This window comes from Panthera leo, chromosome E1 (genome assembly GCF_018350215.1).
Source record: "Panthera leo isolate Ple1 chromosome E1, P.leo_Ple1_pat1.1, whole genome shotgun sequence".
NCBI classification, from domain to species: Eukaryota; Metazoa; Chordata; class Mammalia; order Carnivora; family Felidae; genus Panthera; species Panthera leo.
In genome coordinates, this window is record NC_056692.1 from 23,703,977 (window position 1) to 23,718,209 (window position 14,233).

General features: G+C 37.1%; 1 protein-coding gene across 8 annotated transcripts in view; it reads left to right on the top strand.

The window, feature by feature from the left end:
* The window catches only part of ACACA (acetyl-CoA carboxylase alpha), a 277,010-nt gene that overhangs the window by 79,719 nt on the left and 183,058 nt on the right, over window positions 1–14,233 (top strand). For all 8 annotated transcript variants that reach the window (XM_042917229.1, XM_042917232.1, XM_042917230.1 and 5 more), the window contains 4 exons: window positions 4,578–4,710; window positions 6,237–6,375; window positions 12,475–12,584; window positions 13,401–13,482. In XM_042917229.1, coding sequence (XP_042773163.1) covers window positions 4,578–4,710; window positions 6,237–6,375; window positions 12,475–12,584; window positions 13,401–13,482 — 464 coding nt within the window. The remainder of the gene's footprint in view (window positions 1–4,577; window positions 4,711–6,236; window positions 6,376–12,474; window positions 12,585–13,400; window positions 13,483–14,233) is intronic.

The following is a 14,233-nucleotide window of genomic DNA, read 5'->3' on the forward strand; positions in this document are numbered from 1 at the left end:
ATCAAGCAAAACTTCCACTGAGTGTCAAGTAAATAAAAAGCCTTTGAGCTATTTTATCTATCTATTTATAGAAATATATATACACACACATATATGTATATGTATAATTAAGAATTTTTTTTTTTAAGGTTTATTTATTTTTGAGACAGAGAGAGACAGAGCATGAATGGGGGAGGGGCAGAGAGAGAGGGAGACACAGAATCGGAAGCAGGCTCCAGGCTCTGAGCCATCAGCCCAGAGCCCGACGTGGGGCTTGAACCCACGGACCGTGAGATCGTGACCTGAGCTGAAGTCGGATGCTTAACCGACTGAGCCACCCAGGCGCCCCTTAAGAGTGTTTTTTAATTCGTTGGTTAAGTGTCCAACTCTTGATATTGTCTCAGGTAATGATCCCAGGGTCATGGGATTGAGCCCCGCTTCAGGCTCTGCATTAAGTGTGGAGTCTGCTGGGGATTCTGTCTCTTTCCCTCCGCCCTTCCCTTGCTCTCTCTCTCTCTCTCTCTCAAATTAAAAAAAATGAGGGGTGCCTGGGTGGCTTGGTTGGTTAAGCATCTGACTTCCACTCATTTCATGATCTCACAGTTTGTGAGTTCGAGCCCTGCATTGGGCTCTGTGCTGACAGCTCAGAGCCTGGAGCCTGCTTCAGATTCTGTGTCTGCCTCTTTCTCTGCCCCTCCCCTGCTCACACTCTGTCTCTCTCTGTCTCTCAATAATAAATAAACGTGAAAAAAATTTTTTTAATTAAAAAAAATTATTTTTATGTATATAAAAGTATTTTTATATAACATTACTTTACTGTTTATATATACATGTAAAACAATCATATATATACACATATTTAAACAGAATACACACATATATACATATTGTGCAAACACACACACACACACACACACAGAATTTTGTTTCTCTGTGGGTAAATATAACAGATGACCTGTCCACTGTTTCATAGAGGCGTCTCTCCTGGAGCAATCTGTCCTCCAATTTGAACAGTCATATCTAGGGAATTCCTTTCTCTTTTGTATTGGTTCATCTGTTTCTTGCTTCCCTTCTTTTCCTTTTTCTTGGTTTACTCCATCCTTTTGGAAGACAGCATTCTCTGATAGCTTCCTGAGAAAAGATAGATGAGAGATAAAGGTTTTGAGATCTATTCCATCTTTATACTTGATCCCCTTGTTTTCAGCATGGTGCCTCACTTCAGAATATGGCTATATGAAGGATCCCATTGTTAAAAGTAAGACATAGTTTTGTTTTTCTCCCCTCTTTGATTATAAATGATTCTCAGAACTCACTAAACCATTGATAAAATCTTATGACCAATCCCTTCTCCTCTTTAATTTTATCAATGAAGACTTTCCTTCCTTTCTTGTCTTATATACTCAGGTAGCTCCTTGTTGATTCTAAGTAATAACTTACCTATCTTTTTGCTCCCTCCCTAAATAGCTGACAGCTGATCTCTGAGGAGTGTGTGTTTAACTTTAGATGTATAGAATTATATAACATAATCTTTCATAGCACACTCATTGGTCCATTTATGGGCTAATATTATTTATTTATTTGGTTACTTATTGCATTATTTTAAAAAATAATATAAAAAGAATTTGAAAACCCACCATCTAAAACAAAGGTAGGTCCTTGACCATCACCTGCATCTAACTATATGGTCTCTCCTCCTTAGTACTTCTCCCTGCCTTCCCCCACCCAGATAATCATTTTCCTTAATCATATGTTCATAACATTCTTTTATCTTCCTGTTTATTGTATCTATATGTATCTCCCCAAAATGTATATATTTTAGTTATTTTTACTTTATGATATGTTCTTAAAATTATAATCTGTGCATAATCTTTATATAATATTTTTGGAGTTCTGAATACTTGACTGAGGTCTCCTGTTATTTCTAATAATATGCAGAATCTTTTGTGTTTTCTATGTGAATGATTATATCACTCACAAATAATGACAGTTTAACTTCCTCCCTAGCAGTCCTAATGCCTCTAATTTATTTTATTTTATTTTTTCATTTTATTGCACTTGCTAGGAAATCTAACACAGAGTTTCACATTTATGGATTTTCTAAAATTAAACCATCCTTGCATACCTGGGACAAACTCAACTTGGTTATGGAGTAACTTTTTTATAATATTTTACCCATCCTTGCACCAATACCCTGCTATTTAGAATATTTTATTCAGGAATTTTGCATTTGTAGTCATGAATACAGTGGACCTGGACTTTTCCCTTAATGTGACTTATTTGTCTAGTTTGAGTATCAGTGTTACTCTAGCTGAGGAATTTTACTTCTTTTCTCACTGTTTGAAAGTTTGATAGACTACTGCCCTTAAAAGTTGTTTGAGAGCACTTCTCTTTTATTTTTTATTTGTTTTTACTTTTTAACAATTCTTTTCTTTCCACTGCTGAGCACTTAGTATTTTTTTTTAATGTTTACTTATTTATTTATTTTGAGAGAGAGCACAGGAGCATGAAGGGGAGAAGGGCAGAGAAAGAGGGCAAGGGAGAATCCCAAACAGGCTCCATACCCAGTGCGGAGCCCAAAGTGGGGCTCAGTCTCACGACTATCAGATCATTTTACTATGAGCTAAAATCAAGAGTCAGACGCTTAACTGACTGAGCCACCCAGGCACCCTGAGAACTTGTTTTTTAAAACTGTCTGGACCTGGTATTTTCTTTGTGGGAAGATTTTAATCATACCCTTTTATTTTGAAAAGAAATTACTGCAGCATCGATGTTAGAGTACAGGATAAAGGAAGGAAAGGTGGGAATAAGAAAAGAGCTGTCCGTTAAACAGTGTGTGTAAGTGCTTAGTTATAGCCATTATCTCATTTAACCCCCAAAACACCTTTTCAAAGAAGGCCTATCAGTCAAGGTCCAGTAAGGGAAAGAGAAACTGCATTAGGTATTATAAACCAGTGGGCATTCAGTAGTGAGAACTGGTAACTTGGGTATTTTCTACAGTAGCTCCAAAATTAATACTTGCAGGAAGCAGCTACCACCCCTAGGGCTGGGAGAAAAAAAGGAAGAGGTAGGGTTACCAGAACCTAGCAGCTTGACGGAGGGCCAATCAGGGCTGATGCTTGCACCTCTGAGAATAAGCTTTGAGTAGCTGGTGCTCAGGACAGGTGAGTAGCTAGCCTGACAGTTATGTGATTGATAGGCCCAGGCAGCACAGCCCAGAGGGTGAGTGAACGTGGCAAGGCTGGTATTCTGCCAAGGAGCCACAACCTGCTGCTACTGGTACTACTGAGAGATGCAACGAGGCTCCCACTAGGAATATTGAAAGATGGTAGAGGCTGGAATTAACTCTCTGTTACTGTGGAGCAATGATGATAAAAGCTGGAAAACAAAAATAAAATCCCTATTCTTACCATTCTGCCTTCCCATTGGCAGAACCGATTAGGTTTGCAGAGTCTTAGCTTTATCGTCACAGGGCAGAACATAAAAGGGTGAGCTTGGAGTTGAGAGACAGTAGGTAAATAACCAGAACAGTCTATACTATGTGTATTTTGCAAAGAGAAAAAGGAAGTTGAGCAAGGTTAAATTATTTACTTAAGATCATTGGAAATATTAAGTGGACAGATCTGGATTTAAACCCAGCCCTGTACTTTTCCAGTACCATATTTCATCTATTCTTAAAACACCATTGATTGTTAGAGGCACCATTATTGTATATACCACTGAGAAAAAAAATACTGCCAATTAAATAAAGCACACCATCAGTTGTAAGATACACATCAATTTCAGATATTTTTCTAAGTTTTTTTTTTTTAATTTTTTTAACGTTTATTTATTTTTGAGACAGAGAGAGACAGAGCATGAACGGGGGAGGATCAGAGAGAGGGAGACACAGAATCTGAAACAGGCTCCAGGCTCTGAGCTGTCAGCACAGAGCCCGACACGGGGCTTGAACTCACAGACCATGAGATCATGACCTGAACCGAAGTCGGCCGCTTAACCAACTGAGCCACCCAGGCGCCCCCTAAGTTTTTTTTTAAAGGAGGAGTGTCTTAAATTTGATGAAATATGATATATTATTATGCTGCCTTGTAAAGTATTTGGTTTTGGAGTTGATTTTGAAATGCCTGTGGAATACACAAGTGAAATGCTTCATCGGCAGTTAAAAGTGTACATTTCATAAGAAAAATGGAGCCTAGAGATACAGAGGTGAAGGTCATCTGTATTCCAGAATCATGATCTAATGACAGCCTTGCTGTTTTCTTAGCTTTCCCAGTCTCTCTGAGTCTGTTATCTCTACTATCTCATTTCAGTCTGTACTTTTGCCTGTCGCTTTGTGATGGGATTTGTTGGTAAACCATAATATTATCTTTTATTATTCAAGAACACTTATATTTTTTTCTTAAATTTCCACAAGCAAATATCTTTTTCCCCCCTTCCTGTCTTCTATTCAAAAAGTGTGTGACCTGTCAGCATACAGTCATCACAAGGGTACAGTTGGAAGTGCTGTTATAAGTATGGTAGTGAAAAGCAGACCCCTAGGGGAGATAGATGGTGTGAAGAAATCCCATCTAAAGACTCTCATGCTTTCTTTGTTTTTATAGGTCCAGCATGTCTGGCTTGCATCTAGTAAAGCAAGGTCGAGACCGAAAGAAAATAGACTCACAGCGAGATTTCACTGTAGCTTCACCAGCAGAATTTGTTACGCGTTTTGGGGGGAATAAAGTGATTGAGAAGGTAAGTTATAACTTGCTGAATTACTTTTTTTCAAAAGCGCATGAGATTTAATGACTAGACATGTCTAGATTTGCTCAAAACCAACATGTAGTTTTTAGAGACTGCCTTTTTCTGCAGAATTAACCTCTCTGCCTCCGTAGCATCCTGTTAATTTCACTATTTCCTGTGTATTTACCACTGAGGTAATTTAGGCATAGCTAATTAAAAGATGAAGTGGTCAGAAAGTTCTTTTTATTTAAAAAATTTTTTAATGTTTATTTTTGAGAGAGAGAGAGAGAGCGTGCGCATGCACATGCGCACAAGTGGGGGAGGGGCAGAGAGAAAGGGAAACACAGAATCCCAAACAGGCTCCAGGCTCTGAGCTGTCAGCACAGAGCCCAATGCAGGGCTTGAACCCATGAACCACAAGATCATGACCTGAGTCAAAGTTGGACTCTTTGCTGACTGAGCGACCCAGGTGTCCCCAGAAAGTTCTCTTTAAAACAACCTGTGGTTTTATGAGGTTGGGCTTCAGGAATCTGAGAAGGTATGGTAAATTGATTGGCTGGTGGGGTGGTGGTAAGGAGATACTATGTCACATTGGATTGAGAGCTAAGGGAGTGAAGGCTTAAACAGTTTGATATACTGTGAACTGATGGCTTTTCCTGGGTATTTGAGATGTTTAGAGGGAATATGCCATATGAAATACTTAGACATTACAAGTATTTTGAAGTGTTGTGAGCAATTCTATGCCCCTTTTGTCTAAACCATGTCAGAACTGAGAGGATGACTTGGTTGAAATAGCTTGCGGTGATTGAAAAATTAAAGGGTGGGAACCTGTATTCCCACTCCTAAAAGTTTTGCTCCAGTGGTGTCCTTCTGTTAGTCTTCCAATAAAGATAGTTTATATTTTAGCCTGTGTTACCCTGGGGCCGTGGTTGCAAGATAGGTCAGGAGGTGAAAGGTTTGTTTATAGAGAAGTCTCAGGATCATTGATTCTTCTACTTTTCTTCTTGTGACCATTCTTTGTAAGGTAGTCTCTACACTTCTAAGGCATTTGCGGTTTAGCATTTTGGAGAGAGGTAGTGGTTGGTGCCAGGGTTCTTACACATGTGCAGGCCTCTGTGCCTTGTTTTACTACAACAGAGAATAGTGAAGGACACTACACTGTTTAGTCTTCCTTCATTCCTTAATAATTCATCACCCCTCTGAAGTTTGTCTTCTGTGCCCTAGTAACAGGTATAGTAGAATAATTCACAAATTCACAAGGTTTGAAAATTGTGATTTTCCCCTTCAAGAAATGAAGTAAAAAAGCAGTAAGCTTTAGCTGGCATATATTAAAGTATTTGCTGGGCTAACATTTTAAAATATCCTTTGATCATGTGGGAGCTGGTTCCTAACCACCTAGACTAGCAACACAAATTCTTAATTGAAAGTCTGGCTCTTCGGAGTAAGATAGGTCTACACAAATGGTCTCATTTCTTTTTGTCCGTCATTGCCTGCCTCTTCTACTTCTCTCTCCAATTCCCATCCCACCACTCTCCCAGGTTCTTATTGCCAACAATGGCATCGCAGCAGTGAAATGCATGCGGTCCATCCGCCGATGGTCTTATGAGATGTTTCGAAATGAACGTGCAATCCGATTTGTTGTTATGGTCACACCTGAAGACCTGAAAGCCAATGCAGGTGAGTGATTAGCATGAGAAAGCATCATCCTTGAGCATAAAGCATTGAATAGCAAAGTCTGTAGTAGGAGAATGTTAACTTGGGGGGGATTCCCAAACCCTAAGATTTCTTTTTTAAAAAGTGTCAATAATAGGCATATATAAGTGATTGTACTATATTTAACCTCAGCATCAATTCCTACGTTCTAAGTAAAAATAAGTAGAAATTTAACCAGTGTTGATTGGGGTTTCTAGGTGTATGCCCTTCCAGTGTCAAGTATTGGCTAATCTGCATAAGTAGATTGGCATGTGTAAGTGGAAAGATTGAAAGAAAATGCTATTTCCCTTATGAGCAAAGCTACACTGAATTTTAGAGAATCTTGGGGTTAAGATTCTTTTTTACCCTCCTCCTGAGGGATCCAAGTGGGTTTCATTCTGTGAGCTCTTCTGCATATTCTCTCTACTCAGATGGTCCTCCATCTGAGAGTTGTAGATAAAGACCATTGGTATAGTTGAGAGGATATGGCTGGTCTTTTCTCTTTTTATCACTAAAGTATAGTCTCTAAGGTAGAAAACTCACAGATAACATTAGCTCTTTGAAGAGCTATCTTTTTAAACCTATTTGGTGTGTATATTCTTTCTCTATTGAGACAATGATGTTAACTATTCCTAAGGAGTAGGGGTTATTATGTTATCTTATTTAGAAATAGATAACATACCAGGTTATTGGAAAGCATATGTTATTATGTGAAATCATTTAGTTTGACCCTTTAATATCTCTGAGTCACAATTTTTGTTATCTGTAAAAGGAAGATCATAATATCTAATTCACTGCATAGTTATAAAGATGAAATTGTCTGTAATAAACATAAAACTACCTTGCATGATTTCTTTTTCCCCCATCTATTTCTACCTGGTGCTCCTATTAATTCATTTATTCCTTCACTCAGTGAACATGGAGACCCATAGTTGAATAAAATCTGATCTAGCTTTAAGAAACAAATAATTTCAGTACCGTTAGATAAGTGCTATAATAGAAATATGCACAGGGTACTGCAGGAACACAGAGTTGAGGCATCTTAACTTTGCTCTTGGTGACAGGGTTAAGAGAAAGCTCTTTGAAAGAAGTTATGCCTAACCAAGAATGAGTAAGCAATTAGCAGGATGTTCCAGGCAGAGTGTTCCAGGCAGAAAGAACAGTATATGCAAATGTATGAAGGCGTGACACAGTGGTTTGGTGGAAACTACAGATGTACTTGTTTAAAGTACAAGATGTGATTTAATATTTCTCAAAGAAGGCCTTGATTTTCATCCTCAGGAGCATAGACTTTATCTTTTTAGGAATGTGTATGTGTGTCTCTGTTGGACATTAAAGGATTGGTATTTTAAATGGATTAGTTGTTGTTTTTAACAACTTAAAAGTAGAAGAGTGTAATGAATCCCTTCCTATTTACCTATCATCTAACATCAACAATTATCAACTCATGGCCAGTCTAGTTTCATGTATACTTTCACCTCCTCCCCTGTTCACACAATTTCTAAAGCAAATTCTAGATATATTATCTCATGTGTATCTTAAAGAAACTTTTTTTTTAACATAAGCAACTAGATGGACAATTCGGATGGTATCTTGGGAGATCCATTTGTGGAAGGCAATACTAGAGAATATGATGAGGCTGAGAAGATAGAAGAAAGAGATGGTTTGGAGATTTAGGAGGTAAAATTGACAAAATTTGGTGATAGAAGAGTCAATGATTACTGTTAGGTTTTTAACAGTAGGTTGACTAGGCAACTAATGCAAAATATCAACCAGAAGAGTAAGGTTTTTCTGGGGGCGGAGGATAGACAGATTAGGTTTGGAGTACTTCTGGTATAAGTAGATCCTATAAATCCTATAAAAAGTTGGATATATCCTTCCAGAACTTAGAAATAATGAGGGCTAGAGACTAAGAGTCTACATTATCAGCAAACATGTGGTAGTTAACACTACCCCCTGAAAGAACAGGTAGAAAATAAAGAGAAGAGGACTGAAGATGAAATTTTATAGAAGAGTAAAATTTTAGTGATAGACTCAGGAAGATAGGCCCATAAACAATGCTGAGAAGAGATGATTGGAGAGAGAGAAGAAACAGAAGAGAGAAAAAAGAATTTCAATAAGGAGGGTCAAATGTGTCAGCGGTTCAATAAGATAGGGATAGAACCTTCCAGTAATTAGGAAACCATCGGTAGTATTGCCAGAATAGTTTCAGTGGAGCAATATGAGTGTGCAGACTGTTATCAGATGTTAAGGAATGAATAGGAAGTGACAATGTAGGTGGGTTTTTTAAAGAATTTTGGATGAGAAGGGAAGGAAAAAAGGTAGTAACTGAAGAGAAATACAGTCTCAAGGGAGGATTTTTATTTTTCAGAGTGAAAGAGACTTGGGAATGTTTATAGGTTGAGAAGAAGGAGTCCAAGAGAAAGAGGGAAAGGGGTGGAAGTACACAAGGGACCTGGAGGAGATGAAAGGGGATGCAGTTAAGAGCACAGGTGGACAAAAATAAGCATATTTTCTAGTATTTAGTCTGAGAAACAAAAATCGGTAATGAGGCAAATGTATTTGTACAAGGATATTCATTGTAGTGTTATTTAAAATAATGAGAAACCACAACAAAACAAAAAAAATAAAATAATGAGAAACTGGGAGTAACTTAAGTGTCCAACATGAGCAGATTAGTTAAGTATAATGCGCAACACCAATTCTGTGAAATACCATGCACACATTAAAAAATATTTTGTAGAATAATGTTTATTGGTCTGAAAATGCGTTCTAATAAATTGCTACATTATTTACTATTTTTGTACATAACAATATTACCATAAACTTGGCTGTTTAAAACAACAGACATTATCTTACAGTGTCAGTAGGTCAGAGCATGGCTTAGCTGGGTCTTCTGCTTCAGGTTATTACAAGACTGCAATTATTTGTCAGCTGGGTCTGTAGTCTCATCTGAGGCTCGATTTGGGATGGACCTGCTTTTAAACTCAGGTGATTGTTGGCAGCATTCAGTTTTCTGTGGGCTGTCCGACTGAGGGCCTGAATGTTTAGCTGGTTATTGGCCAAAGACTACTCCTGACTCCTTGTCATGTGGGCCATCCCCAAATGACTGCCTGCTACTTCAGAGCCAGGAAGGGAAAGTCTCCTAGTAAAAGATCAGTTACTTTCTTATGTAACGTAATCATGAAAGTGACAGCTCCCCACCCTTGACATGTTCTTTTGGCTAGCAAGTCATAGATCCTGCTCACACCCAAGGAGAAGGGATTCCTTAAGGTATGGATACCTGGAAACTGGGATCATGGGAACAGACTGTCCATCACTATTGCAAAGAAAAAGTTAGTTATAAGGAGATTGGTAGCATGACATGATAGGGAAAAAGACACTGTGTATAATTAGAAAAAAAGTTATAATGACATATACCAACAGCAGTACTAGTTATCTTTGGGGGTGGTATTTTGGGGTGTTTTTATTTCTGTTTCTTTTTCCAACTTTTTTGCAAAGAGTTTATACAGTTTTACAATTTCTTTACAAGTTATTTGAAAAAGAACTCAGAAAGGATTATGATACCAGTGGTATTGAATTAATTATTTTGATTGATTTTTCCTTTTTTCTAACCTTTCTGTTATGTTAATTATTTTAGTAGCTTTACTGAATATAATTTATGTACCATGAAAGTCACCATTTGAAAAGTACACAGTTCTGTGAGTTTTGGTAAACTTATACCATTGTGCAGTCATCATGGGAATCCAGTGTAAGATAACCATTACTTTTACAATTTAAAAGATTATGGAGAAGGAGCCTTAGATACAAGAGCTGGTTATTACCATAAGGAGAGGACTTTATCCTGAGACCTGGAGGGGAGTGGGCTGACATGACAGGTTAAGGGATGGTAAGGGTGGTAATAATTGACCCAGTTGCATATTTTTGTGTCGTGAAAGGTGGATGATTAATGAAATCCGTAGAAAGAAATGAGTGTTATCCTTGGAGGGGAGTTTTGTTCATTTGTAAATATTCTCTAGAATAGCATCTCTGCTGTAATTATGGCAATTGTGGGAACCAGGAGGTAATGGAGAAATCCAGGCTGTGTGATTAAGATGCAATTTCTTTTTCTACTTACCAGGGCTTCTCATTAGTGTCTATAGTAGTGATAACAGAAGATTGATTGGTGTAGAACTCTGAACTGTTGTTGGTTGGTGACAGCTGTACATTTGCAGATTCTGTGTGCATGCGTGTGCACGTGTGTGTGTATGTAGGTCAGCAATTAAAGTAACTTTTTTTTCCTGTACTTAGGGCTACTGAACTTCAGAAAAGACTAAACCACAGAAGAAAAGTTAGATAGACTTGACTGTATAAAAATTTCTATTTTGCAAATAAAAAAAAGAAAGTTAAAGACAGATTGTAATCTGGAAAAATATACTGGCAGCAAAGAATGTCTAACTATAATAGAGCAAATGACCCTTCAATAGAAAAGGAACAGAGAACATGAATTAGGTAGATAATAAAAGAAGAATGAAAAAGGGACAGTAAACATATAAGAAATTTGATACTAATGGTAATCAAAGAAATGCAGACTGAAACAGTAGTAAATGGGGATTTTTTTTTTAAGTTTATAAGACTGGTAAAGTTTAAAAGAGTGATTATACCTAATATAGTTGAGAGTACAGACAATTTGTCATCCATGTTGCTAATGAGAGTCTAACATGGTTCTGTCTTTGAAGATGTGGATACATTTTGACCTAGTTGTTTTACTTCTAGGACTATATCCTGAGGGTATAATTGGACAGCAGTATAAGGATATTCATCATTCTATTATTTTAATATTTTCCAAATTATTAATGACTTATATGTCCATCAATAAGTGAGTAGTTAAATGAATTATGAATTATTGTTACTTTGTGGAATGGTAGGCATCCATTGAAATATTGGGTCTATATTAAGTATATATAAAATACTAAATATATATTAAATATATCTCTATGTCACATAGGGGAAGGTACCCACAATATATTGTTAAATTGGTTAACAACTGATGATTTCTAGTATATCGGAGCATGAACTGCTTATCTTTGAGTGGTGGGGCAATGGGTGATTTTGACTGTTAAATGGTATTATTTCATCCTGATACATTATAGTTTTTTAAAAATAATTAACATGTTTTTCCTTTTGTAGTCAAAGAGAACAATAAACCTGTTTTTATTTGGAACAAACTATAGGTTTTTGCATCTTACTTTGAATGGAATTTTTTTTAGAAGGATGTAAAACCTTTAAAAATTAAGAATAAGATAGAAGGAATGCTAATAAATAAACTTGAGCAAGTTATTTGACTGCTCCAAGCCAATTTCCTGTAAATTAGGTGCCAATAATACCTATCATATATAGGATTACTGAGTAGTAAATAATATATATAAACTGCTTAATATATTTACTGCACATTGTAGCTGCTCTACCATTATTGCCAGGAATAGGAAGAGAGAGACATCAGGTGACAAATTTGAAAGGGAATACGGAGCAAAAAAAATGTAAGGAGGGAAAGAAGTTATCTTTCAAAAGTGTCTTTCAAATACCTATTATCTCCAACATTCCAGATAAAGTCTTTTCAAGCCCTTGGTATATGCCAGTAACTAACCTTTCCTGTCCAGCCAGTCCACAAACCCTTCAGGCTCTGCCCTCTTTCCCAGTTTGTCACAGCTTGACATCAGGAAAAGGGCTTCTCAGAGTACAGTGCAAGTTAAAGATAAAGGATGTTAGGGCTAAAACTTTTTATCAGAATAAATAATTGTACAGGGGTCTCTAAGTGACATATCATCCTTGATAGAGAGGTCTTAAAGGCCCTTCAAAAAGGTTACATAGTGAAATGTTTGAGAGCTGTTGTTTGAATAGAAGAGCTTCCTGAATACCAGATTAGCATGTTAGTACCCATGACTTAACAAAGTCAGAGCCTCTAACTAAATGTCCTGGGACTTACCTAGTTAATGCAGTTTGTCCAGTCGTTAACTGTGATGGTATCGTCTTTTATGTAGTTGTGCTCTGTTCTATTTCTGGAAATAAAGCATGTGTTCTCTATTAATTTGCTTGCATTTTCAGAATACATTAAGATGGCAGATCACTATGTGCCGGTGCCAGGAGGACCAAACAACAACAACTATGCAAACGTGGAATTAATTCTTGATATTGCTAAAAGGATCCCAGTGCAAGTAAGAGATGCCAGTGTGTCCTTTCAAACCAGTTTAGCCATTTTACAGTTAGACACAAGGGGCTATCCAGAGAAGAACTTTAAATTTTATATAAAGCATCTTTGTTGAAAATTGATAAAGCTTTTTTTGTGAGGGGTATAACAGATGGGGAAAAGAAAGATGGAAAAAATGAATGAGGCAAAAATAAACATAATACAATCACAAGGTCTGTAAGGGTCTTTCAGAGATTATTTATACTATCCATTTCACCTTCAAACTATCTCAAGTAAATAAAAGTTCCTTTTTCCAATGGAATATTCTTAGCTGAGAATATGGTAGTATAGAAATAGATTATTTCTTCCCTATTATGTTAGGATGTTTAGGATAAATGTACTTAAGCCCAGAGAGAAAAAAAAAAAAACAAAACTAGGGATTTATATGGCAGTATAACCACTAAATATAAATGTGGAGTTGGGTGGCCAAAGTAATTGAAACTGTGAAAGAAAACTAGTATTTCTAGAAAAGGCTCTGTAGAGTATAGTGGAAAGGTTATGAATTGAGTTTCCTAAAGAGTAACAAGACTAGCAGGATCTTAATATCAACCTCAACTTTGTTTTGACCTCTTTACAGAGGTTTTGACACAATGGACTGCTTATTCTTGTTCCATAAAAAGTTTGCCAAGAATCAAGTAATTCGGCTTCTGCCGACCTAAGCATTAGGCAGCTCTGGAGCTATTGTACCTCATGGTGTGGGGCCAGTCTTGGTAGAGAGTAGTACAGTTTATCATGTTATTTTAGTATGAATTTTAAGAAAGAATCATATTATCTTCCCTTATAGGCAGTGTGGGCTGGCTGGGGTCATGCTTCTGAGAATCCCAAGCTCCCAGAACTTCTTTTGAAAAATGGCATCGCCTTCATGGGTAAACCTTTCTAACATACTCTTCCTGTCTTTCTGGTTCTCTTTGTCAGTTTTGCCCACATTCCACTTTATATTCTGCTTTTCTTCTGTTTAACATGCACGGGGCTCTTATTTTTCATCAATCAGCAGCTCTCAGAGTAACCCTCTTCATTTCTTTTTTTTGTCTCTTCTTCATTTTTTTAAAAATATAACTTATTGTCAGGTTAGCCAACATCCCTTGTATACAATGTGCTCTTGGCTTCAGGAATAGATTCCCATGATTCATCGCTTACATACATCACCCAGTGCTCATCCCAACAAGTGCCCTCCTCAGTGTCCATCATCCATTTCCTCCTCTCCCCCACCAATCAACCCTCAGTTTGTTTTCTGTATTTAACAGTCTCTTATAGTTTGCCTCCCTGTCTGTTTGAAATTATTTTTCTCCCTTCCCTTCCTCCACTGTCTTCTGTTAAGTTTCTCAAATTCCACATACCTCTTCCTCATTTCTTACATCCTACTTATCTTTCTTCATCTTGATTGTGTTTCTGTCCTCAGGTTCTTTTCCGTGAGATATGGAGGAGGCTCTGATTTCCAAAACACTGGCTTTTTAAAACTTGGCATTAACCTTAAGAAAATATGTAGAGAAAGGACCTCTTTTTGTGTAGCAGAGATCATTGAATATTAGGATGCCCTAGGACTGTGCCCTTAAATATGAATCAGCACCTTCACATTTAAGCATATAAGTTATATTCCTATAAGTGAGAGCTCTTTCT